Genomic DNA, 27,587 nt, shown 5'->3' with positions numbered 1-27,587 from the left:
AGGGGTGGAGGTGGAGGGGGAGAGAGGTTGTAGGGTGGAAGATAGGGGGTGTAGAGGGAAAGAGGGGGTGCAGTGGGAGAGAGGGGGTAGGGAGGGAGAAAGGAGGTTGACAGGGAAAGAGGGGAGTGAAGAGAGGGGATGGGAGGGAGAAATCAAAGGACAGAGGGGGGTGGAGAGGGAGATGGGATGAAAAGAGGGGATAGGAGGGGTAAATCGAGGGGGAGAGAGGGGGCTGCAGAGGGGAACGACAGGGAGGTGGGTGGAGAGGCAGAGCTGGAGGGAGAGGGTGGTGAGGAGAACAATAGATGAAGAGTGTTGTTGAGTACAGCTGAACAGAGCTGCCCTCTCCTGATGTCAGGTCAGAGCAATACACAAGGGAACGTGTGTGTGTGTGTGTTTGTGTGGGACGACAAAGCCACCGTTGGCAGACCATAGTGTCTGATCAGACAGTCACACAAGACTGAATACACAGTTACTACTCTGTTTATAGACACCTTATAGATGATTAATATACATGAAGTGGTCATAAACTACAGCTGGTTTGTGTGTACATGTGTGTGAGTGTGGGGGGGCAGACACACACACACACACACATACACACACATACACACACACACACTCACCTTATACATTAAGTCCTGACCTGATGTAAAACACAGTTATTCAGTGTTAGGTACAGAGCTGTTCATAGCCCATCACTAGCAGAGATTCAGAAGCAAGGACACACTGCTCAGTATGCACTGAGGTAAGTCTGTGTTGTGTGTGTGTGTGTATGTTTATAGGTGTCTGCAGTTTGTGTGCAGAGGTGTCTGCAGTATTCTGCTAGAGGGCAGCGTAGCGTGGAGAAAACACTCCGACCTGCAGTTTTCCGTTGCCCTGGAAACAGGTAGAGATCCTCTCCTTTTCTTCATCTTTCTCTCCTCTACCCAGTGTCCCCTCCTCCTCTCCCTCCTACTCCCCCCCCCCCCCCCCCCCACCACCTCCCCTTCACCCTCCTCCTCCTCCCTCAATTCCTCCCTTCCTCTCCACCCACGTCCTATGCCCCCTCCCCCCACGACCTGCCGCAGCGCTAACACACACACACACACACTCCACACTCACCAACTCCCCACCATTCCAATTCACTGCAGTCATTTAACAACTGACTCTTCCTGACTCCCACCACATACTAGCACACAGAGTGAACGCACACACACTCAAGCACGTACACACGCTTACAGGGCACAGGGTCAAATGGTGCTTCAGTATTGATCTGATATTTCTGTGTGTGTGTGTGTGTGTGTGTGTGTGTGTGTGTGTGTGTGTGTGTGTGTGTGTGTGTGTGTGTGTGTGTGTGTGTGTGTGTGTGTGTGTGTGTGTGTGTGTGTGTGTGTGTGTGTGTGTGTGTGTGTGTGTGTGTGTGTGTGGTTGAGACAGGAGGATCACTATTGCAGCAATATGACCTCCAGCTAATCTCTGAGCAGAGAAGAGAGGGAGGGAGAGAAATAAGAGAGGGAGGAGAGAGAAGAGAGAGAGAGAGGAGAAAGAGAGAGACAAAAAGGAGAGAAAGAGAGTAAAAGAAAGAGGGAGGGGGAGAGAGAGAGGAGAGAGAGTGTGTGAAGTGTCTGCATGTGATTATGTCTGTCTCTGCACTGCTATTGCTGCAGCTGATGATGGAGACAAAGGGAATGGAAGCTTTTCCCTTTCTTTCTCTCTCTCTTTCTATTTCTCTCTCTCCTGTGCTGACCTTCTGTCTCTTACACTCTTTTACATTATTTTAGAGACGCTAGACACACACACACAGACACAGGTGTGTGTGCTTACCCACACATGCAAGGTAGCCTTTCTTCATTTTCTGGCTTTTCTTAGTCAGTGTTTTGTTTTTCTGTTTTCTCAGTGCATTCCATTGTGGTGACTTCTCTCTGGCCAGGGGCGGAACATTCCACAGAAATGGCTGACCCACAATAACACACACACACAGGCAGGAAGAGTGAACAAGGGTCTCCACCCTTGCTCAGCCAAATACAGTAGTCCTACACACACACACACACACACACACACACACACACACACACACACACACACACACACACACACACTCAACTCATCCATGTAATGACACAGACACATACTGCTCACACAATCTCTAGCAATGTGTAGTCCCTGGTTTTCCCTCTCATATCTGCAGACCACATGCCTAAGGCAAACTGATACAGTTGCCATCTGCCTCTCTACCCCTCACACTCACACACACTGCTGTAGACAGGCCTACTGACTGGGACTGGCACAATTATCATATCGTCGTGTAACCGACAATTATGGACAAAAACCGTGAACAACAAAAAAAGATAATCATCTTAATATTCATTTTAGGAGTAGGTGGGATACAACTTTGTATTCAAGTAGATATAGTTTTACCCTATAGCAGTTTTACATTTTTACATGAAATGGGTAAATTTGGTCATTTGACGAGTAGAACAGCACGGACGGGAGGAGAAGCTTAATTTCCAAAAGTTCCAAATGGTCTTTTACCTCATTTTTCTCCCAATTTCGTGATATCCAAATGCGATCCCATTACAATCTTGTCTCATTGCTGCAACTCCCAAACGGGCTCGGGAGAAGCGAAGGTCGAGTCATGCGTCCTCCGAAACATGACCCGCCAAACCGCGCTTCTTAACAACCGCCCTCTTAACCTGGAAGCCAGCTGCACCAATGTGTCGGAGGAAACACCGTTTAACTGACTATCGTAAGTCAGCCTGCAGTCGCCCGGCCCGCCACAAGGAGACACTAGAGCGCAATGAGCCAAGTAAAGCCCCCCCAGCCAATCCTCTAACTCGGATGACGCCGGGCCAATTGTACACCGTCCTATGGTACTCCCGGTCACGGCCGGTTGTGACACAGGCCGGGATCGAACCCGTGTCTGTAGTGACGCCTCAAAACCATTCATTTTTGAGACAGGGGTGTTCCCAAAGCTGTGCTGTATTCATTAGGTATGTCATTGCTAATTTAAAAAAATGCATTATGATGCATTACTAACTCAAAACATTTTTAAACAATTTTGACAGTAACCAAGGCTATTTGCATGACAATTAACTGTTACCCAAAATTCCATAATCCTCACAGCCCTACATACCTGTGTCTGTGTGCCCCGACTACACACACACACACACACATTCAGGTACACACACAACAGTGGAGGCTGCTGAGGGGAGGACTGCTCATAAAAATGGCTGGAATGGAATCAATGGAATGGTATCAAACAAATCAAAGATGTGGTTTCCATGTGGTTGATACCACTCCATTGACTTCATTCCAGACATTATTATGAGCTGTCCTCCCCTCAGCAGCCTCCACTGACACACACAGGCATGTACACATACAGGTCCACAGGCGTGTCATGCACGCACACACACACAACAGCTCCAACCCCTCCATCTGTCCAGAAACATATTGATAACAGACCGATGGTGTGTTTTAATAGTCCATCCTATTTCTGCCTCTTATTCTGTGTTTCCAGATCAGATTAGGGAATTAGTGGAGTATGAGGAGACAGCGCATAAAATTGACTACAACAGAGCCCCTGGATTACACTGTCCATCACCGCCACCTTGTGTTCAAGGGCGGTCTTGACAGTTTATTTTCCACATAGCGAATTTGCATTTCATCCTGATGAGATTATTGTAACAGATACCTGCTTTATTTCGTGCTGAATATGTAATGACAAATTATCAAATGTGCGAATAGAATAACTAGTTATTCAATGCATGGCGCCGATTCAGTGTAGTCAACTGTGTTCTAAGGGCAGAAATTATCTGATTGGTTTCTAAAAGGTAAATGGCCGGAGTTTAACAGATGCACAATTTTTTTTAAACAAGCGGAGGTTTGAACTGAGAATCTTGTTAATTAAACTTTGACATACAAGTTGTAATGTTTTGAAATCATTATTGTGTCACATATAAGTGTGACAATATCTCTAAAATACAACTAGTCTCCTGACTTGAAGCAAAGAGTAATTAATCAGAGCAAGCTAGCTAGCTATGCATTTAGCAACCTCAAATTAATAAATAGAGCTAGCTAGGGAGCTAGGTGTCAAATATACAAGTCAGCTAACATTTTCTTAATTGAAATGTTAAATTGAATAAACTATATGGATTTAAGAAAATGGGGATGGACAGATAGCTAGCTAATTTCCCCCCAACATCGGACACTCTCTAGCGGTTGGAGGATTAAATCACTTTGAGCTCAAGATTTAAATGGCCTGGAAAATAACGGTACGTTTTGCAACTAAAGACACCTTTCTAGCTAGCTGACCACCGATTTTCATTGTAGTTTATGTAAATTAAGTTAGGTTTTGAGAGTTTTCAAAAAAGTTATATATATATATATATATACACACACATAATTTAATATCCAACTTTTTACCTAAATTATTCAAACTCATATGTGAGTATTAAACTGTTATCTACTTTCTCAAAATAAAAGATGAATCTGTAAAACAAATAATGAGACATTATTTGGTTACAACACTGAAGAAGATGTTGGTGAAGAATGATTTTTAAGAGTACAGGAGGGCACACCGGGCTACGCAATGAAAAGTTGACGTTCAAGTTTTTTTTTTTTACTGTAAGGCTAGCCAACTAGTCTACTATCTAGTAAACACTTCGGATATGAGGCTGGTGTCTCTTTTTTAACTAAATTAAACAGATATATCTTGTAACTGAACAAAATAGTTAGATGGCCAATAACTGGGGACCATGTTTTTCTTTTTTTAATGTAACCTTTATTTAACTAGGCAAGTCAGTTAAAAACAAATTCTTATTTACAATGACGGCCAAACCCGGACGACACTGGGCCAATTGTGCGCCACCCTATAGGACTCCCATTCACGGCCGGATGTTATACAGTTTGAAATCGAACCAGGGACTGTAGTGATGCCTCTTGCACTGAGATGCAGTGCCTTAGACAGCTGCGCCACTTGGGAGCCCATATGCCGATAATATTTTTTGCTAAACCGCTTATCAAAAAGCTGATAGTAGTAGTATTTCCACTGAAATGTCAAACACCAATAATTACAAAACATTGATGGCTTGATCACAAGATAACGCTGTTGAATATACCGACAATATGGGGTGCTACTGTAACCGATGTGAAATGGCTAGCTAGTTAGCGGGTACGCGCTACTAGCATTTCAATCAGTTACGTCACTTGCTCTGAAACCAAGAAGTAGTGTTGCCCCTTGTGGAGCGATGGGTAACGACGCTTCGTGGGTGTCAGTTGTTGATGTGTGCAGAGGGTCCCTGGTTCGCGCCCGTGTCGGGGCGAGGGGACGTACTAAAGTTATACATCTCTTACTAATGTTGAGTCATAGAATAGAGCTAGCTAGCTAGGTCTCAAATATCAGTTAATCTGCTTCCACTTAATTTATCAGAATATTTAGTTGAATAAACTTTATAAATTTAAACATTTCAATGGACTGTTATGCTTCCCTGGGGGCAGAAACATAAAATGCTACGCTAAATGTAGCTTAGCTGAGCAGAGAGCTATCTCCTAAAGTTGAATTATGAAATAGAAATCGCTAGCAAGTTAGGTGACAAATCTGCCAGTAAATCTGTTAGTTGAATAAGTGATATAAATAAATAAAAATTGGCTAGCTCTTTTTATGATTCAACATTATCTGCTTAACCAGCTAGTCCAGTTTAGCTTAGCATTTTACATTTCGGGAACCCAGGGCTAGTTCATTCCAATTATTTTGGTTTATTTAGTTTATTCCACAAAATACTGATGAAGTGGGAGATTACTTAATGGTATATTTAAGACCTAGCTAGCTAGCTCTATTCTATGACTCAACATTAGTAAGAGATCTGCAAGTCAACTAGCTCTGTTTAGCTTAGCAATTTACATTGCTGTCCTCGTTTGTGTGCATATAGGTTATTCAACTTAACATTTCAATAAAACAAATGTTAGCTGACTTTCTTGTATATTTGCTAGCTAGCTCCATTCACTAATTCAATATGAGTAGCTAAGAGGTTGCTCTGTTTAGCTTAGCATGTTGCTGCTAGCTTGCTACATATGCTACAGGAAACCAGTTGTATCTAGACATATTGTCACATTTGTCTGACTACTGTAACACAATAATTTGAAAACGTTACAACTTGTTGTATTTACAAGATTCTGAGTTCAAACCTATTCCATGTTTCCAAAAGTTGTGCAACTGTTAAACTCTGACCATTGACCTTTTAGAAACCAATCGGATTTGTTCTTCCCTAAACCAATCAGATTGTTCTGCCCTTAGAACAACGTTGACTTCACTTTATAAAAACACGCACGTATGGCGTTACGTCATATGCACAGGCGACGTGCTTGAAAATGTGCCTAGTCTACGTTTCACTTTCATTTCAGGATTGCTGGAACTTCACGAAGAGTTCTAGATGCGTTCTGGAAAAGCACATATTTTTGCTCTTCAGAAATTATCTGCGTATTCGGGCATCATTTAAGTGAGTAGCCCACCTACACCATTTAACCCCGGTGCGTGTAACGCTTATCAATCCAATGATCAAATAGGACTGTTCAAATTGAATAATAGAAACGGAGTTAAACATTTTCAATGTTGTAATTGACCTTGTGTCGTTTGAAAAGGGAAAGTACAAATATTGGTGCGGTTAGGAAAACGGGGTGATTTTCAAATACATGGCTCTAGTGGACGCCACTAGGCTACTACAGTGCACAGGGAGAGACCCTATACTCATCCAAAGTGATAATTGGTTGTGTATGGTCCGATCTGTCCTTTTACTCTGACACATTGGCTTCCGGGTTAAGCGGGCAGGTGTTAAGAAGCGCTGTTTGTTATGTTTCAGAGGACGCATGACTCGACATTCGCGTCCGGAGCCCGTTGGAGAGTCGCAGCAATGAGACAAGATAGAAATTGTGGAGAGAAAAAAAAAGAACCAACACACACACACCAGAGCAGAAAGGAAAGTGCTGCGAGTCTAGGACTTTGGCCCTTTAGAGGCGAAGTTGGGCACATATAATAGGCCGTCACTGTGCGAAAACACACACACACACACACACACATACAACTTCAGACTATAGGCATACACTCTTCTAATGGCCATGGTGTGTTATGAGCACAACCGGATGAAGAAACTCTTGGCTCTGTCACTGACTGAGAAGAGACCTGGGATGGAGTCCCTATCATTCTGCCATCTGAAGTGGCTACAATGTTCTGCTGCTAGCAAACACCTTTCTTAGCCAACAGTAGTTTAGAAGTCTTAACATATTGGCCTATGTGACGAAAGGGACGTTCAGAATAGGGGGAGTCAAACATCTTTGTGTAATGGCAACTTAACGACCTTGATGCTTTACTAACAGTAGTATTTCCCCCTTATGGCAACTATCCTCCTAACGACTGTAAATAGTACATGAGCACACCCAATGAAACAAATTATCTTGAGATATGTGGCTATGTCTAACTGCCCTCCAAATTCGCTACAACTGCTATTTTGCTGCCCATTATAAACCTACACTGGCCCACTATACTGAGAACCCATAACCTGTACTCTAACAGTAGGTTGTAGTGGGCAAGTGAAATTAAATGAGACTATAGTTTATCGGCATTATAGGTCTATAGGCCTATCCAATGACTGCGGGAGGAGTGAAGGAGGGATTTTATGCAAACGTGTCTGTGGGACGAGAGGCAACTCAGGGACCACTCCTGCAAAGCAATGTAATTTAGGTGCTGTTTGAATATATTCATGGATGGATTCTCAGTTTCTTGAAATACCTTTTGTATTTAGATCAATTATTATGTGGACACCTGCTCGTCTAGTATCTCATTCCAAAATCATGGGCATTATTATGGAGTTGCTACTAAAACAGTCTCCACTCTTCTGGGAAGACTTTCCACTAGATGTTGGAACATTGCTGCGGGGACTTGCTTCCATTCAGAAACAAGAGCATTAGTGAAGTCGGGCACTGATGTTGGGCGATTAGGCCTGGCTCACAGTCAGAGTTGCAATTCATTCCAAATGTGTTCAGTGGGGTTGAGTTCAGGGCTCTGTGCAGGCCAGTCAAGTTCTTTCACACTAATCTCGACAAACCATTTCTTTATGGACCTCACATTGTGCACAGGGGCATTGTCATGCTGAAATAGGAAAGTGCCTTTCAGAAACTGTTTCCACAAAGTTGGAAGCACAGAATCGTCTAGAATGTCATTGTATGCTGTAGTTTTAAGATTTCCCTTCACTGGAACTAAGAAGCCCGAACCATGAAAATCAGACCATTATTCCTCCCCCTCCAAACAAAGTTGGCACTATGCGTTGGGCAGGTAGTGTTCTCCTGGCATCTGCCACACCCTGATTCCACTGCCAGATGGTGAAGCAGGATTCATCACTCCAGAGAATGCGTTTCCACTGCTCCAGAGTCCAATGGTGGCGAGCTTTACACCACTCCAGCCGACGCTTGTCATTGCGCATGGTGATCTTAGGCTTGTGTGCGGCTGCCATGGAAACCCATTTCGTGAAGCTTCCATCGAACAGTTCTTGTGCTGACGTTGCTTCCAGAGGCAGTTTGGAACTCGGTAGTGAGTGTTGCAAGGACGGACAATTTGTACGCAATTCAGCACTCAGTGGTCCCATTGTATGAGCTTGTGTGGTCTAGACGTTTCCACTTCACAATAGCAGCACTAGCAGGGCAGAAAATTGACCAACTGGCTTGTTGGAAAGATGGCATCATATGACGGTGCCACGTTGAAAGTCACTCTTCAGTAAGGCCATTCTACTGCCAATGTTTGGCTATTGAGATTGCATGGCTGTGTGCGTGATTTAATGTGCTTGATTTTATACACCTGTCAGCAATGGGTGTGGCTGAAATAGGCCAAATCCACTAAATTGAAGGCGTGTCCACATACTTTTGTATATACAGTGTATATTAGATCAATGATGATCAATAGGCTATAGAAATAATCACTGATCTGACATCACTTGGTTGGTAGCCTAGCGTAACATCACCTATCATTCAAGGATGGGAGGACTGAAGGATGCATAGGTTATCCCAAAACAGGGGCATCGTCTCCATTATAGGCTATGCATTTATCTCAGCTATACCGCTAACTTAGGCTACTTGTACAGAGGCTAGTGTCTAGACCTTTAATAGGTTATAACAATGGACTGTAAAATTGCTGTCTCAGACGCTGCTTTACCTGAACCCCTGCCCCAAGATGTTCATCACAGGGGTTCGGGGGGCAACTCGTGAGTCGACAGGGACGCACAATAGATCTCGGCGCAATCTGTGCATTAGGCTCCATTCACAAGATAACAAGCCTATGAGGCTACTTCATTGGATGTTTACATAAAACACAATGCCATTACGCATAGATTTGTAAGTTAACCTTCCATTTCGACTTATAGGCTAGGCCTAGCTGTTAGACTTTCTATATGCACAGTGTTGACATATGCAGGGGTTTGAAGATAACATTGTAGCGAAGGGCAGTCTAACAGCAACTGATGTACGCAACTCCATGTCTCTTCACAGTCAGTGACGGTACCAAGAGAGTTAACCTCATTCAGTGTCCTGACAACGCACGATGGCCGTTAGAATGGTATAGCACTTCAGAGATACCTGGTGTTTCTCTGTGTGTGTGTGTGTGTGTGTAAGTGCGGACTGGGACCAGAAATCAGCCCTAGCATTTCTAACACACTGGGCCATGTTTTTCCTCAAGGCCCCTCACACCAGCCCATTTATTTCCTTGTAGCCCCCAGTATTAGCCAGATAATGATAATTTTGCGCAAAAACATACCCTCCGCCCGAAATGCCAGATGGCCAGTCCACCCCTGCCACTAAATTAACATCCACCACCCACACTCCTCTATGAGATGAAGTGTGCATGAATTTAGAGATACAGGCAGCAATGTGATACATTAACCACAACACTGTTGTTCCATTGCTCACCCCCTCAGACCAGAAACATATTTAGCAAAAAGGAACATTCATGACTTATACCAGTGATTAAGATATTCTTAGCAGGATAATGTTAAACTTGCATGCATGATTTCAGACATCAACTCAAAGTTTTGAACTGTTGTAAATCTAGCCTACACACAACTTCCTTTTTCTCAGAGTGGAAAAATAAAATCTGACCCAGATGAACCCACATATATAACGGTTCCATCTGAGTGTAGGCCATGAGACCACAATGCACTGCAGCGCTGCAGAGCGTCATGGAAACTCCCTCTGTGTGGACAGAAAGCAGGAAGTGGTGTGATTCTCAGAAACCGGTTTAGGTTTAGAAGTGATATACACACATCAGAATGAAAATAAATGCACAAAACAAGACATTGATAATGACTTGATTTCTGGAATAGGCTCTTTGAGGATTTTTTTTTGTCTTCACCTCCAAGTCAGTCATGAGTCATCCCAGGTGTCAACATCCCTTAGGTAGAAATAAGTAAAAGAGTTAGAATCTGTCATTTACAGCTTTTATTAATGAGTAAAACATTAATACACAGTAGCAGTTTTTGTTTGCTTGTAAATAATTGTTTTCCTTGATCATTTGCACAAAAAAACAAGGTAGACCGGCCCATTCGGCTAAAAATTGATCAGCCAATCCGCCCGTGTGTGTGTGTGTGCCACATTAATTTACCACTTTATAGTGTATAGTGTAGGCAAGGCTAATCTCGACAGCACTGAAGTGGTAGCGTCCAATTGAACCACAGATTTAAGAAATAACCGTTTTCCCAGCCACACCAATATTTCATCTTAAATTTTCGAACAAATAAAGGTAAATTCGAAAATTGGAAAAACAATATAAAATCTCAATTTTAATGGGTTGAAAAATGTTAACATTTTCAACAGTTTTCTATTATTCAATTGGAACGAGTAGTCAGAAAATTGAGAAATTGAAACTAATATTCTATTTAATTTCATCAAGTGTATTAGACCATTTGACTGATAAGCGTTACACGGAACTGAGTACCATCTTCTGACGGTTATATTTATCAAAGTGTCAATGTGACAACATGATTATATAGATTAGTTTGCGTTCATTTTGGTGTTATTTCAAAGACAAACAAACTAAATGGTCCATTTTCGTGGAACAGTTTAATTTCAATAATAACGTTTTAGTTTTTCAAAATCATTGTCTCGTGGTTAATCATAAAAATCTGAAGTAAAATGATAAAAATCTAAAAGTTAAAATTCATCAAGAGCATTTGCCTCTGTCATATGGACACATTGATACATTGTGGTCCATTCGTGGCTAAAGAAATGAGAGCATAGAAGGCCATTAAAGGCCTAAAGCGGACAAATAAAAACAGTAGAAAATATGATGAAAATTCTGGTTCTTTCAATCACATTCATCTCTCTTCTCTGCCTGTCTGCCTCCCTTTCTATCTGTTTTGACTTGAGCTATTGCTAGTGAAGTTCAACATTGTATCAAATCATCACATTATATCAACTAGGCTATTCCGGGCCCTCAAAGTTTCCTGTGCCAGTGAGCTCAGAACAGAAAGCTGTTTTTTATGACGTTTCCACTGGATATATGGATATCAGATCATGATATTTTGCTCTATCACACCGAGGCTTGGTGATTATCGAGGCCGGGAGTGTTGGAAAGATTTTTCAAATACTGAGGAACTATCATTTGCACTGGATATTAAAAAGACTTTGTTGACTAACGTGAGGCGAATAAAAAAATTGGGGTGTACGGTGCATTCTGAAAGTATTCAGACCCCTTGACTTTTTCCAAATTTTGATACGTTACATTCTTATTCTAAAATGGATTGAATTGTTTGTTTTCCTCATCAATCTACACACAATACCCCATAATGACAAAGAAAAATGGTTTTAATTTTTTTTAGTTTCTCCCATTCTTCTCTGCAGATCCTCTCAAGCTCTGTCAGGTTGGATGGGGAGAGTCGATGCACAGCTATTTTCCGGTCTCTCCAGAGATGCTTGATCGTGTTCAAAGTCCGGGCTCTGGCTGGGCCACTCGAGGACATTGAGACTTGTCCCGAAGCCACTCCTGCGTTGTCTAGGCTATGTTCTTAGGGTCGTTGTCCTGTTGGAAGGTGAACCTTCGCCCCCAATCTGAGGTCCTGAGCGCTCTGGATCAGGTTTTGATCAAGATCGCTTTGTGTTTTGCTCCATTCATCTTTCCCTTGATCCTGACTAGTCTCCCAGTCCCTGCCGCTGAAAAACATCTCCACAGCGTGATGCTGCCACCACCATGCTTCACCGTAGGTATGGTGACAGGTTTCCTCCAGATGTGACGCATAAAGAGACAGAAAAATGGTTTAATGTTTTTTTATTTATTGCAACAGCACAAATCCTTGCTGTTTTTTTTATTGCTGCACCCCCAGCACCCCTACATCTTGAGGCTATGAGAAAGTGCAGTTGTCTTAAGTCTGATATCTGATTGGAGGTTAACTTTACAGTAATGCCATTCGTCATCAACTTAGATGTTGAATCCAAACAACTCAGATGTTATAAAATGGTCTCAGATTCATTGTCCTTTATCTTTGTTCCTGACCAGCTGTGGTGAGATACACATACACTCTTTCTCTCTTATCCCTCTCTCTCTGTCTCCTCCCCCCTTGAATGCCTTGTATGTAAATCTGTTCATTTTATAACGCTAATTAAATATTTGTAATTGATATAGACAATTCTTAGTCCTTTCTTGATAACCTATTACTATAACTATGGTCCTGCTGGCATATTGCAACATCATATTTATGGAGTCAGATAAACATTTTAGTAGACTTTGCATACAAATTACATAGTCTTATCATTGGTCACATTTGAGGTATATTTAATATAACCTATACGTTGATATGATAAATATCACCCAGCATCAGGAGCAGACAGTATAAGCCTACTCCTGTCTCTCTGTCTATCTCCAGGTATGTCCGTTCGTAACAACAGTTCCCAAATGGAAGCTGCCATGCAGCATGGCGACGCCAGGGCTCATGGGGTTAAACGCCACCCAAACGGAGAGGTCCCTGTTGGAAACCTGCTCGACATTGACAAAACTTCGGTCACCAAATCACTGCACAGTGACAAAGGGAGAGAAAGGGAGAAAGAGGGGGATGGAAAGGCGGTTGGAGGAGGAGGGGACGCAAATAAAGGGAAGGATAGAGGAAGGAAAAGAGACACGGAGGGAGCGAGGGGTGAGGAGGAGAAGAGGTTGTACTGCTCTCAGAAGCTGAAGAAAGTCCCTCAGTGTCACATGGAGCTGGAGCAGCTGTCCTTCAGCAGAACTCACAACGTCCTCATAGATGTAAGAGAGATAATTAAACCAGTGCAGATCAATAAAAAAGCTTGCATCTAAAGTGACTGAGAGTGAACTGGAACGTTTACACAAAAAAAGGAGTGCCTCTCACTGTTCATTCATGTCTCTGTCTACCTCCCTATTCAGGTGAATGAGTTCCACCATAAAAGGACATTAATACCTCATTCTGGACATCATGTGTGGCGCAGTGACTTTGTTAAGATGCCCTGCTCACCAGAAAGCCTCATCATGACTGGATGGGTGTGTTCATTGATTCATTCATTTACTGATGATTGATACATTATTTGTCAATTGATTGGTTCATTGAACATTTGGTTGATTGGTTCATTGATTTATTTGTTTGTTGGCTAATTTATTGATTGGTTGGTTGATTGACTTTTCCCAGGTAACCAGCTCTGAGCGAAGTCGGTGGGAGGTGGTCTCTAAACAGCTGGAGAGTCTGGCCAAGAAGACCACTGCATCAGTGGGTGACGTAGAGGTACGACACACACACACCTCCATTATCCTAACATTTCCTAACATGCCTCATGTTAACCTGGGTTTGGGGTAACAGTTAAGGTAGGGGTTAGCATGTTTGACCAGTACTGTTTAACTATGATCTACATGTTTCTCTCCACTTAGAAAGCCATAAAGAAATACAACCCAAAATATGAAGCTCAATGGTCCTTTGATGCCCTGCATACCTTTGTTCAGGTCAGTTACCACTTCACTGTGAATTAACTCTCTAATGGTGTTATGTAGAATTACATATATTCTCCTTTCCCTCTCCTCTAGAAATCACCCAAAGAAGAGAAATACTACACATCTGTTTTTCCTAAGATAGCAAAGCTGGCCTCCAGCCTGCCTCACTATATCAAGAAGGTAACAACATAGGAACTGCATTATGTACACTATGTAGGGTAGAGAGGTAGTGTACTACGTAGTGTGGCAGACCAGGGGGTTTGGTCAAGACGTTTACACAGATCAGACACGGACAGAGTAGGATTAGCTCGGTTTCAAGGGTGTTTTTAAAAATAATAAATCAATAAAAGAAAAGGATAGGTCTCCCCCATGAGACCCTCTCCAGGATACTGTCTTCTGGGTTTTGCTGTATCCTGACAGGATCAAAACTGCACTCACTCCTGTTACCTCTGTAACCGTCCCCAACTATACAGGAGTCCTTTCTTCCCCCCACTCTCCCTGTGTGCTGCCCTTCTGGCAGCTTTATGGGCCTTGCACAGCTGGTGAGCAATCAGCCATTGATTACTCACCAACTCCCAATCAGCCCCATTAGTCCTGGACGAAGAAACCGTCTAGACCTGGCACGTCCAGCAGATGGAGCCATCGCCTCGTGATGTATACACCGTCTGTCACCAGGCCTCGACGAGTCTCCCCCTGGTGGCTGACCTGCTGTATGCCCCCCCCCCCCCCCCCCCCCCACCACCTTTAGCTCTGTCGGGGAGGGGACTGTCATCAGTGCGACGTATGACTCCCTTCTCGATAGGGCATCCGCCTTTCCATGCTTCGCCCCTGACCTGTGCACAACAGAAAAAGAGAAGCGTTGAAGGAACAAGAACCACCTGGTGACCTGATCATTTGTGTCCTTTCCCCTGGCCATCCAGACTCCAGACCAGGGGAGCATGGTCCGTGACCAGGGTGAAGTGGGTACCTAACAGGTAATACTTGTGTCTAGCGCCCACTTCACCGCTAGACACTCTTTCTCAACAATAGAGTACTTTTTTTCTCTGGGCATCAGCTTTCGGGCTGATGTACATGATGGGGTGCTCCTCCCCATTGTGTATCTGGGACAGAATGGCCCCTAGTCCTGTATCACATGCATTTGTCTGGACCACCATCGGCACCTGGAAATCGGGCGTTACGAGAATTGAATAGGAGCACAGCGCTTCCTTCAGACGGCTGAACGCCGCTTCTGTCTCATTCGTCCATTTCACTGTTTTCGGGAGGCGGGACCTGGTTAGATCGGTGAGGGGGGAAGCTATAGCCCCAAAGTTGGGGATAAACCGGCAATAGTATCCGGCCCAGGAAGGACTTGACCTGTGTCTTGGTGCGTGGAACAGGCCAGTCCCGTACCGCGTGACCCTTCCTCTCCTGGGGCTTGACGTTCCCGCGTCCGATCAAATACCCGAGGTACTCCACCTCCTCGAAACCTAGTTTGCACTTCTTGGGGTTCGCGGTCAACCCGGCTTGTCTGAGCGAGTCCAGCACCGCCTGGAGGTGCATCAGGTGCTCTTCCCAACCTTGGCTGTGGATGATGATATCATCCAGATATGCCGCTGTGTACAGCTGGTGGGGTCGAAGCACTCTGTTCATCAGTCGCTGGAAGGTGGGTGGGGCTCCATGGAGACCGAACGGGAGCACCCAGTACTGATACAAACCATCAGGTGTCGAGAACGCCATCTACTCCCGGGAGGAGGCTGCCAACAGTACCTGCCAATATAATTTGGTCAGGTCGAGGGTGCTGATGTACCGGGCCTTTCCCAATCGGTCGATGAGCTTGTCCACCCTCGGCATGGGGTAGGCGTCGAATAAGCTTATGTCGTTCACACCCCGGAAATCATTACAGAAGCGGAGGCTACCGTCCGGTTTGGGCACCAACATGATGGGGCTGCACCATGCACTGAAACTCTTTAATGACCCCCATCCTCAGCATAGCCTCCACTTCTTGTTTCACGGCCTTCCTTCGGGCCTCTGGAATCCGATATGGCCTCTTTCGTACCGTTTCCCCGGGCCGGGTACGGATGTGGTGTTCATTGAGGGTAGTGCAGCCTGGCTTCTCTGAGAACACCGCCATGTTCCGATCGACAAGCTCCCTGAGCTTTTACTTCTGGACCGGGTCGAGGTCCTCATTGCTCGGGACCAGTGGGTTTCGGAAGTGGGCCTTTGGGGCAGTCATTTGACACTCCGGGCAGCTGCAACAGTAGTCTTCCATGGCCCTCCTCATCCCGGGCCAGTGGAACCGGGCGGCGATCCGTTCCCGGGTCTTCTCCATTCCCAGGTGCGTGCGCCCCCAACAGGTGGGTGTGGGCCAGCTGAAGAACGGTTCCCACGTACCGTTGGGGCAGCAACAATACCTCTCGAAGTTCCCCCTGTTGGCGCGAAACCTGATACAAAAGGTTATTCTTGATCTGGAAATGGAGGTATCGCCAGTCACTCACCCCCAGAAGTAGCTGTCCATCCACCGCTACCACTTGGGCTGCGGCGGCTTTCCATTTACGATTCTCCCACTGGGCCGTCCCGAATTGTCCCCCCAGTTGGCCCCCCGCAGGTGTCTCAACTGTCCCCTCGGAATCGAGGAGGGGGAGGCTGGGCTCTTCCTCCTATGGTTCCCCGTGGGGGGGGGGGGGGGGGGTTCGGGTTCCGGCACCCCCTCCGACTCCGGACCCGTAGGCTATGGGTCGTCCTCGCTCTCGTCTTCGGCCGGCTCGTACCTTCTTCCTCAGCTCGTGCCCCCACAGGGCCGCGAACAGCGGACAATCTCATCCCACTAGGAGAGGTACCGGCAACTCTCGTACTGCACCCACCATCATCTGGAAACTCCCTTGTGGCGTCACGATGTTGGGCACATTGGATACCGCTTTGTGTCCCCTTGAAGACCGGAAATGGACATATCCCTACCACGATCAGTCTCCTGGTACAGCAGGCTCGTGGTTACGAGGGTAACCATACTTCCGGAGTCCAATAGAGCTTCCGCGTCGTGTCCGTCAACCTTCACCGGGACCATGGGTGCAGTTGATTCGTGGTGTGCCCAACAGGAGGTGACGTAGTTCACTGCGTAACCCACTTTGCCTCCGGGGCTTGCTGATGGCATCGACTCCTCTCGAGCCGGGCAATTCCAGCCAATGTGTCCCCGGGCGCCACACTCAAAACACCTCCTTTGGTCTCCATCTACCTGGGGTCGTCTGTGGTGGGTCGGCCCTACCCCAGCCGTCTCTCCAGGGGTTTGCCGTCCTTTGGCCCTGTCGACTGTCGGTTCGGGGTCCACAGCAGTGGGGCTGTCCTTCCAACTCCTCGCACGGGTCGCCGACTCGGCCCGGCTCCCACTCCGCAGGGCCTGAGTGTTCTGATGCGTCTCCACTGCTTCCAGGAGGCCCTCCAAGGTCTGGGGCGCGCATAGACTTGCTGCCCTCTTCATGTCGTGGGTTAGTGCCCGTAGGAAGTGATCCAGGACCACTTTGTCTAGGATGGAGAGGGTGGATACGTCGGTTAGGAGCCAAGCCCTGGTGACGCGCAGTATGTCGCTCATCTGGGCTCGGGGGGATGCGTTGGGTACGAACCTCAAGTCGTGGAACCGTTGTGGGCCAGGCTGTACCCATAGCGGCTGAGTATCTCCCGTTTGAGTCCTCGTAGTTAGCCACCTGTTCGTTGTTCAGGTCCCAATACGCCTTTTGGGCATTCCCAGAGAGGAATGGGGCCAGCAGACTTGCCCACTTCGGCCTTGGCTATCCTTCCCGTAACGCTGTCCTACTATGTAGGGCACAGAGGCGGTGTACACTATGTAGGGCACAGAGGCGGTGTACACTATGTAGGGCACAGAGGCGGTGTACACTATGTAGGGCACAGAGGCGGTGTACTATGTAGGGTACAGAGGTAGTATACAATGTAGGGTACAGATTGTAGAGGTACTGAATGTGTGCTCTCTACTCAGTCTGTTAAATGTGTGTGTGTGTGTGTGTGTGTAGGCTATCCCTCTACTCCAGAAGGACCAGACTCAGTCCATCACGTTGTCCCAGATTCAGATAGCTTGTCTGCTGGCCAACGCCTTCTACTGCACCTTCCCCCACCGCAACTCCCCCAACCCCAGAGCAGAGTACCATAACTACCCCACCATCAACTTTAACAGGTCAGAACACACACAACAAACTCCACTGAGGACCCACACACATAGACAAACATGAAGTATTCCAACTTCAACAGATGATAACATGTGACCACTCTATCTCTCTGTGTTGTCAGTCTGTTTGAAAAGTGGTCTGAGAGGAAGAGAGAGAAGCTGAGAGCCCTCCTTCATTACTTCCACACTGTCACAGACCCAGGTACGTTACTACCACCACTACTATAGTCACTATAATGACTGGAATACAAGTACTGTAGTGTACTGTAGGGTACAGAATGAGTGTATTATGTAGGTTACAGGAACCTATTTAAGACAGTCTGATGAGTTTCGATGAGGAATACCCTCTGATAATAGTTGCTGTGGGAACCAGGTTTACCTGTCTGAACTTGACCCTTGTTGTTGCCATGACAGCGACCAGGCCCTGTGGACTGGTGACCTTTGAGAGGCGCTACATCAGAGACAGAGACATGCCCAACTGGAGGAGGTACACACACTCACACACACACTCACTCACTCACTCACTCACTCACTCACTCATATGTCCCCTCTTGTCTTTCTCTTTGTGTCAGTTGTAAGGAGACTGTTCCTAAACTCCACGTCTCCTCAGTAGGCTTCATAGAGGAACAGGGAGCAGGGATGTTACAGGTTGGTGACATCTACTGGCTTGTGTGTGTAACACTGTATAAGTTTGTGAATTTGTGACTGTGTAACACTAAGTGTGTGTGTGTGTGTGTGTTGCAGGTGGACTTTGCCTGTAACATGATAGGAGGTGGAGTGTTGGGCTCAGGTCTGGTTCAGGAGGAGATTCTGTTCCTGATGAACCCTGAACTCATCGTATCTCGACTCTTCACTGAGAAACTAGGAGACAATGAGTGTCTCTTCATCACAGGTGTGTGTGTGTGTGTGTGTGTGTGTGTGTGTGTGTGTGTGTGTGTGTGTGTGTGTGTGTGTGTGTGTGTGTGTGTGTGTGTGTGTGTGTGTGTGTGTGTGTGTGTGTGTGTGTGTGTGTGTGTGTGTGTGTGTGTGTGTGTGTGTGTGTGTGTGTGATCACAGGTTATATCATCTCTCCTCCCTTTCCCTCCGTCACATTTTCTCTCTCTCTCTGTAGGTTCTCAACAGTTCAGTCAGTACAGTGGCTACAGTGACACTTTTAAGTGGGTAGGGCCTCACAGAGACGACTTTGAGAGGTGAACACACTCACTCACACACACACTCACTCACTCACTCACACACACACTCACACACACACTCACACACTAAAGTCCCTGATTGCTCTGCCTGTGTTTGCAGGGATGAGTGGCAGAGGCTACACAGACAGATTGTGGCCATGGATGCTCTCCACTTCAGACACCAGAGAGAACAGTACAACATGAAACAGGTCACCAGGGAACTCAACAAGGTGAGAGACAACCCTCCTCTCCTGTAGGGGCCAGATTACAGCTGATTAGTAGAATCTGATGTCGGTGGTCTCCTGTAATATCCTCCCTCAGGCGTATTGTGGGTTTAAGGCAGATGACAACACTTACCCAGACTTCCTTCCTGACATCGCCACGGGCAACTGGGGCTGCGGAGCCTTCAATGGAGACCCCAAACTTAAAGGTACCCCTAACTGTTAACCCCTTACTCAAAGGTACCCCTAACTGTTAACCCCTTACTCAAAGGTACCCCTAACTGTTAACCCCTTACTTAAAGGTACCCCTAACTGTTAACCCCTTACTCAAAGGTACCCCTAACTGTTAACCCCTTACTCAAAGGTACCCCTAACTGTTAACCGCTAACCCTTGGCCATTAAGTTAAAGGTACCCCTAACTGTTGACCCTGGCTCCTAACCCCCCAAACAATAACTCAACTCTACCCACAGGATATTCCACAGAGACTGTCGTGGAGAATCGTCTCAGAAATATAACACTCTTACAAGAACTTGTGAATTCAATATAGGCTTTAATACAAAGTATATCATTAGCCTAGATGGTCCGCAGGACACACACCTTCCCAGAGCACTGGCTCTGTCTTTATACACACACAGCATATGAGTTCATCACATATGTTAATTAAATTACTTCCCTTAGGTCATCTGCCACCATTATCTTTCATTTCAGGCTTCCTGCTTGTTTACGCCCAATAACGCCTGTATCCGCTCTTGATTAGATTACAATGGTGGCAGGACCCTCTCGTGTCCTAAAATTAATATATGTCTATCTTACCCTAAGCACTTATGGCCTTTACCCTAAGCACTTATGGCCTTTCCTCTATTTAATCTTCATAATGGTGTTCTGCTCTTTCCATAAATGCACTTTAAGTGTCACCTCCTCCTTTTTACCCTAAGCAGTTATGCACTTTAAAGCACGTATGGCTTCGGCCATTATACTATCTGTTTAATCTTTGGTTTCCTGTTTTTACCAGAATGGCAAATGCACTCACGTTTTGCCTTTTCATCTTGTAGTCTATTGTACACCTGTCTTTTGCTAAATTGTGTCATATTTGTCTCTATATGTCTAAGCACTTACTCCTACAAGACCCACTCTGAAAATTCACACAAAATGACTCTGTGATCTGATTGGTTGTTTTTCCCCTCCCAGCTCTGATCCAGCTGATGGCTGCAGCCAGGGCCAAGAGGGGCGTGGCCTTCTTCACATTCAATAACTTAAGCTTGGAGAGAGAGCTGCAGAACATGCACCACCTACTGGTCACACACAGAAATACAGTGGGTGAGTTAGTACACACAGAACTACAGTGGGTGAGTTAGTACACACAGAACTACGGTGGGTGAGTTAGTACACACAGAACTACGGTGGGTGAGTTAGTACACACAGAACTACAGTGGGTGAGTTAGTACACACAGAACTACGGTGGGTGAGTTAGTACACACAGAACTACGGTGGGTGAGTTAGTACACACAGAACTACGGTGGGTGAGTTAGTACACACAGAACTACGGTGGGTGAGTTAGTACACACAGAACTACGGTGGGTGAGTTAGTACACACACAACTACGGTGGGTGAGTTAGTACACACACAACTACAGTGGGTGAGTTAGTACACACACAACTACAGTGGGTGAGTTAGTACACACACAACTACAGTGGGTGAGTTAGTACACACACAACTACAGTGGGTGAGTTAGTACACACACAACTACAGTGGGTGAGTTAGTACACACACAACTACAGTGGGTGAGTTAGTACACACACAACTACAGTGGGTGAGTTAGTACACACACAACTACAGTGGGTGAGTTAGTACACACACAACTACAGTGGGTGAGTTAGTACACACACAACTACAGTGGGTGAGTTAGTACACACACAACTACAGTGGGTGAGTTAGTACACACACAACTACAGTGGGTGAGTTAGTACACACACAACTACAGTGGGTGAGTTAGTACACACACAACTACAGTGGGTGAGTTAGTACACACACAACTACAGTGGGTGAGTTAGTACACACACAACTACAGTGGGTGAGTTAGTACAGACTCAGATCTACAGTGGGTGAGTTACCATAGTACAGACTCAGATCTACAGTGGGTGAGTTACCATAGGTAGTAGACACTAGGAACTACAGCGGGTGAGTAACTACACTGAACAAAAATTAACGATACATGCAAAACGATATATGCAACAATTTCAAAGATTTTACTGAGTCACAGTTCATAAAATGAAATCAGTCAATTGAAATACATTCATTAGGCCCTAATCTATTGATTTCACATGACTGGGAATACAAATATGCATCTGTTGGTCACAGATACAGTACTTTAAAAAGAAAAAGTAGGGGCGTGGTATCTGGTGTGTGACTGGTGAGTATGCAAGCCATGGAAGAACTGGGACATTTTCAGCATCCAGGAATTGTGTACAGATCCTTGCGACATGGGGGGTGCATTATCATGCTGAAATATGAGGTGATGGCAGAGGATGAAGGGAACAACAATGGGCCTCAAGATCTCATCCGTGAAGGGTACACTTCTCCAGCGTGCCAGTGGCCATCGAAGGTGAGCATTTGCCCACTGAAGTTGGTTACGACGCCAAACTGCAGTCAGGTCAAGACCCTGGTGAGGATGACGAGCACGTAGTTGAGCTCCCCTGAGGCGGTTTCTGACAGATTGTACAGATATTCTTCGGTTGTGCAAACCCAGAGTTTCATCAGCTGTCCGGGTGGCTGGTCTCAGACGATCCCGCTGGTGAAGAAGCCAGATGTGGAGGTCCTGGGTGGGCGTGGTTACACGTGGCCTGCGATATTGAGGCCTGTTGGACGTACTGCCAAATTCTCTAAAATGACGTTGGAGGCGGCTTATGGTAGAGAAATGACCATTAAATGATCTGGCAACAGCTCTGGTAGACATTCCTGCAGTCAGCATGCCAATTGCACGCTCCCTCAACTTGAGACATCTGTGGCATTGAGTTGTGTGACAAAACTGCATATTTTAGTTGGCTTTTATTGTCCTCAGCACAAGATGCACCTGTGTAATGATCATGCTGTTTAATCAGCTTCTTGATATGCCACACCTGTCAGGTGGATGTATTATCTTGGCAAATGAGAAATGCTCCCTAAGAGGGATGTAAACAAATTTGTGCACAAAACTTGAGAGAACTAAGCTTTTTGTGCATATGAAACATTTCAGGGAGCTTTGATTTTAGCTCATGAAACATGGGACCAACACTTTACATGTTGCGTTTATATTTTTGTTCAGTGTATTCAAACCAAGGTGGCATTGACATGCACTTCGCTTTTAAGCTCTTGATGGTTGCTAGGCTGCACCCATTACTTCTGTCCTCCTGGCAGTTGTAAACTTTTTGAGGCATGTCACTTCACTCATCTCTTCATATAGCCCACCACATGCACTGTTTTCTTAACCACAACATGATGGATCCATAAAGAATTACTGTGGGAATAAATATCACTGAATGACGAAAATATGGGAATAAAGTAGGCTAATGCAATTGAAGGCATAACATTGTTGCTTAATGAAACTCCAATAGCATTAGCCTACCTGTGTGTTGTCAACTATTTCAGCACTGTTTTGAGACAAGCATGGAACTCTTGAGAAATCAATCAATAGCTAGGTTGCCATCCAATTGGTGACAGATTTCCTTGTGAATATTCTAAAATCCGCATAAAGGAAATATGTACATTTTCCCACTAGTGTGTTTCCACCAAATGGACTTGTTGCGGGAAAAAAAAAATCAGTGCTTGATGACATAGTGCACACACAAAGTAATTAATGTACCAAATTCAATGTGTACAACAGTGAGAATATATTTTTTTGTCAAACATCGATCATCATTTCACAGGAATAAGACCCTCAATATTTATTGGAAAAGAGCATCATCACCACCCTGTGAAGTTAATCATAACTTATTTCATCTGTAGCCTAATAAACTGCATGCTTTCCTGACGAGTTGTAGTGGGAGGACCACACAACATGTCATCGCGTGACTCCATGTTGACTTCCATAGGATGGTTATTATATCAATATTTGCGTATAAAAGCGTTTCCACCAACGTTTCTCGCATAATTAATTTAATTAGACACAAAAAGATCCCACCTTGTCTAGTGTATTTTGTTTTGTCGACATTTGGAAAGTTTACCAACAAATCTTCTGTTTCTATCAGGCCTGTCGTGACAATTGTTTTATCCAACATGTACACTACATGACCAAAAGTATGTGGACACCTGCTCGTCCCCACCTATGCTGCTATAACAGCCTCCACTCTTCTGGGAAGGCTTTCCAATAGATGTTGGAAAATTGCTGTACGGACTTGCTTCCTTTCAGCCACAAGACTATTAGTTAGGTCGGGCACTGATGTTGGGCGATTAGGCCTGGCTCGCAGTTGGAGTTCCATTTTTTAAAAACTTTATTTAACCAGGTAAGCCAGTTGAGAACAAGTTCTCATTTACAACTGCGACCAATTCATCCCAAAGGTGTTCAATGGGGTTGAGGTCAGGGCTCTGTGCAGGCCAGTGAAGTTCTTTCACACCGATCTCAACAAACCATTTCTGTATGGACCTCGCTTTGTGCACGGGGGCATTGTCATGCTGAAACAGGAAAGGGCCTTCCCCAAACTGTTTCCAGAAAGTTGGAAGCACTGAATCATCTAGAATGTCAATGTATGTTGTAGCGTTAAGATTTCCCTTCACTGGAACTAAGAAGCCCGAACAATGAAAAACAGACCCAGACCATTATTCCTCCCCTGGCATCCGCCAAACCCAGATTAGTCCGTCGGACTGCCAGATGGTGAAGCGGGATTCATCACTCCAGAGAACGTGTTTCCACTGCTCCAGAGTCCAATGGCGGCGAGCTTTACATCACTCCAGCCGACGCTTGGCATTACACATGGTGATCTTAGGCTTGTGTGCGGCTGCTCGGCCATGAAGCGCCCGACGAACGGTTCTTGTGCTGATGTTGCTTCTAGAGGCAGCTTCAGCACTCGGCAGTCCCATTCTGTGAGCTTGTGTGGCCTACCATTTTGATGCTGAGCCGTTGTTGCTCCTAGACGTTTCCACTTCACAATAACATCAGTTACAGTTGACCAGGGCAACTCTAGCAGGGCAGAAATTTGACAAACTGACTTGTTGGAAAGGTGGCATCCTATGAAGGTGCCATGTTGAAAGTCACTGAGCTATTCAGTAAGGCCATTCTACTGCCAATGTTTGTCTATGGAGATTGCATAGCTGGGTGATCCATTTTATTCACCTGTCAGCTGAAATAGCAGAATCCACTAATTTGAAGGGGTGTTTACATAATTTCGTATAGTGTACTTTATGAAGATTGGATGAAAAATGGGTTATTGTCAGATTTTTCTTTTCCCTGACTCTCTGTTTGGATATTGGTTAGGTTACAATTAGGCTGTGAAATGTTAGCTAAGTTGAGGTGAGGGCTGCTCATGATCATCTTGTCTGGTTGACTCATTTATTATCTCTGATCAGAACATTTTGTCAGCATGTTATGTAGCTTAATAACTGGATTATTTTGCTCTTCTGACGTCCTACTCCCGACAAAAAGCCTGTGACTTGTCTTAATCAATGAGATTCTGTTTCACTGAATCTCTGTCTGTATATTTGGTTAATTCTCTGGCGGGGCAAATTAGTGGAGGTGGTAAAGCTCATCTATTTGTTTTCTCATCTATCACTGATCAGAAACATTTGGCATTCAAGAATATAGCCTAAATCAGGAGTAGGTCTATTATTTTGCTTGAGTGCATATAGTCAACTCCAAAAGCCTGAGGAGGTTGTGAAATATGAACACAGGACTGTTTTTATATGGATTGCTATTATTTTCTATTGATATGATGAAGATTCTCTCAATGTAAGACCCTACACCTGCACCCTGTCAACGCGGACTGAGGGTAGAAAAGAGATCAAACGTGGATTAAAAAAAACATGGGCTTGCCTTGGGCTCTGTTTTTTTTATATGACAGCGGTTCCACACGTTGCCGTGATGCAAAAAAGTCCTCCTTCCCTTCACTGTGTTTAGTCAAACCTCATATCCTCCTAGTGGCCGTGTAAATCAAGTTTGATTGATTTATTCCTCTCCCCTGTCTCAGGTGAGCTGTATGAGTTGCTGGTAGACTACTGTGCTGTGATACGATCGGCTCACACACATGTGGACCTGTTTGATTGGATCAGGAATAACATGAAACACATGAGTCACCTGTGAGGACACATCTCCATACTCTAAAGGAGCTTCCTTTCCTTTTTTCACATTATTGAGATGCACCCCAGAGATAGAGTGGCTCTATGAATGATCTGTGGATAGAAACATGGTACAATTCCAAGTAATGGTTGATTATGAATGTGCTTGTCTTTTCAATGGTTACACTGTTCCTAAATCAAACTGATATATTCGTAACTACTGCATACTGAACTATTTAGAAAACTACTAAATGTGATGTTAAAACGAAGCTAATGAAATGATGTCAGCAAAATCAGGGGTCCTGCTTTTTGATTTCTCCCTTGATGATAGCCAACAACTTAACCATCACCAGACACTATGTATATGTACATGCAGTGTACTGTAAAATACTCTAAAATGATAATTTTTTCTTTAAACATTTTGAATAAATTCCTCTTTATAATCTAGTGACTTCACTGTTTGTTTATTGGTAAAATGAGTATTGTGGCTGACAGATATACGCACCAGTGGTGGCTGGTGGGAGGAGCTATAGGAGGACTGGCTCATTGCAATGGCTGGAATGGTGTAAATGGAACAGTATCAAACACATCAAACATATGAAAAACACTTTTGACTGTGTTCCATTAATTCCATTCCAGTCATTACAATGAGCCAGTCCTCCTATAGCTCCTCCCACCGGTCTCCACTGACGCACACGTCTCTCTCTTGTTTCTCTGTCTTTTTTCTGTCTCTCTCAGTCGCTCACACACACACACACACACACACACACACACACACACACACCCTTTGGCAGAACCAGGAAGTCCCTCCCACAAACTCTCTTCAGTGGAAACTAAACTGGTCTGAGTCTCTCTGTCATCTGTCTGTGTGAGAGTGAACAACAACAGTCTAAATGGCTCAGCAGGGAGTTCTGCTGGACCAGGACCAGTTCTGTTGTTCTGTCTGTCTGGAACTACTGAAGGAGCCGGTGGCTATTCCCTGTGGACACAGTTACTGTAGAAGCTGTATTGAGGGCTACTGGGATCAGGATGATCAGGGCATCTACAGCTGTCCTCAGTGCAATCAGACCTTCACTCCAAGGTCTACTCTGGGGAAAAATAACATGTTGGCTGAGGTGGTGGAGACACTGAAGAAGACAGGACTCCAGGCTGCTCCCCCTGCTCTGTGCTATGCTGGACCTGGAGATGTGGCGTGTTATTTCTGCACTGGGACCAGAAAGCAGAAAGCCCTCATGTCCTGTCTGGTGTGTCTGGTGTCTTACTGTGAGACTCACCTCCAGCCTCACTATGATGTTCCTGTACTAAAGAAACACAAGCTGGTCAACTGTGTGCTGTGGTGACTGTTTGGTAACAATCAACAACATAGTCCAGGAGAGAGAGAGAAGGTGCGGAAGGAGCTCCAACAGGCTGTGGAGTGTGTGTGAGAGAGAGAGAGAGAGACTCTCCAGTCCCACTGTAGGGAACAGGCTGTCTGGGTTCCCAGTTAGAGTGGGAATATACTTTTTGACAAGGAGCCTCCTCTCTCTCTCCTAACAGCGCTCTGCAAATGCAGCAGTGGATGACAGTGAGAGTATCTTTACTGAGCTGATCCGCTCCATGGAGGAAAGGCGCTCTGAGGTGAAGGAGCTGATCAGAGCCCAGGAGAAGGCTGAAGTGAGTCGAGCTGAAGGTCTACTGGAGCAACTGGAACAGGAGATAGTTGAGCTGAAGAGGAGAGATGCTGAGCTGGAGCAACTCTCACACACAGAGGATCACATCCATTTCCTTCAGGTGACTATACTGCCTTGTTACATGTGGCCTTATACTGTCTTGTTACATTATGAAATGTAATATCTTATTACAGGTTACACTGAATTAG

At 45.1% G+C, this 27,587-nt stretch overlaps 2 protein-coding genes across 2 annotated transcripts in view; both read left to right on the top strand.

Annotated features, from left to right (window-relative positions):
* The window catches only part of pargl (poly (ADP-ribose) glycohydrolase, like), a 28,642-nt gene extending 2,466 nt beyond the window's left edge, over positions 1-26,176 (top strand). Inside the window, exons 2-17 of the mRNA XM_071351727.1 lie at positions 783-886; positions 12,873-13,249; positions 13,388-13,501; positions 13,647-13,739; positions 13,883-13,954; positions 14,036-14,122; positions 17,941-18,101; positions 18,215-18,294; positions 18,507-18,579; positions 18,665-18,740; positions 18,837-18,984; positions 19,204-19,282; positions 19,386-19,494; positions 19,586-19,694; positions 20,675-20,803; positions 25,642-26,176. Of these exons, the coding sequence (XP_071207828.1) occupies positions 12,875-13,249; positions 13,388-13,501; positions 13,647-13,739; positions 13,883-13,954; positions 14,036-14,122; positions 17,941-18,101; positions 18,215-18,294; positions 18,507-18,579; positions 18,665-18,740; positions 18,837-18,984; positions 19,204-19,282; positions 19,386-19,494; positions 19,586-19,694; positions 20,675-20,803; positions 25,642-25,754 (1,818 nt within the window). The 5' untranslated portion in view covers positions 783-886; positions 12,873-12,874 and the 3' untranslated portion in view covers positions 25,755-26,176. The remainder of the gene's footprint in view (positions 1-782; positions 887-12,872; positions 13,250-13,387; positions 13,502-13,646; positions 13,740-13,882; positions 13,955-14,035; positions 14,123-17,940; positions 18,102-18,214; positions 18,295-18,506; positions 18,580-18,664; positions 18,741-18,836; positions 18,985-19,203; positions 19,283-19,385; positions 19,495-19,585; positions 19,695-20,674; positions 20,804-25,641) is intronic.
* Positions 26,177-26,552: 376 nt separating this feature from the next.
* On the top strand, positions 26,553-27,574 carry LOC139543447 (E3 ubiquitin/ISG15 ligase TRIM25-like). The gene is made up of 2 exons (XM_071349548.1): positions 26,553-27,057; positions 27,266-27,574. The coding sequence occupies exons 1-2, from the start codon at positions 26,623-26,625 to the stop codon at positions 27,557-27,559; spliced, it is 729 nt and encodes a 242-aa protein (XP_071205649.1). The 5' UTR covers positions 26,553-26,622; the 3' UTR covers positions 27,560-27,574.
* Positions 27,575-27,587: the final 13 nt, after the last annotated feature.

The sequence above is a fragment of the Salvelinus alpinus genome, chromosome 18 (genome assembly GCF_045679555.1).
Source record: "Salvelinus alpinus chromosome 18, SLU_Salpinus.1, whole genome shotgun sequence".
NCBI lineage: Eukaryota > Metazoa > Chordata > Actinopteri > Salmoniformes > Salmonidae > Salvelinus > Salvelinus alpinus.
This window is presented reverse-complemented; position numbering and strand designations above follow the sequence as displayed.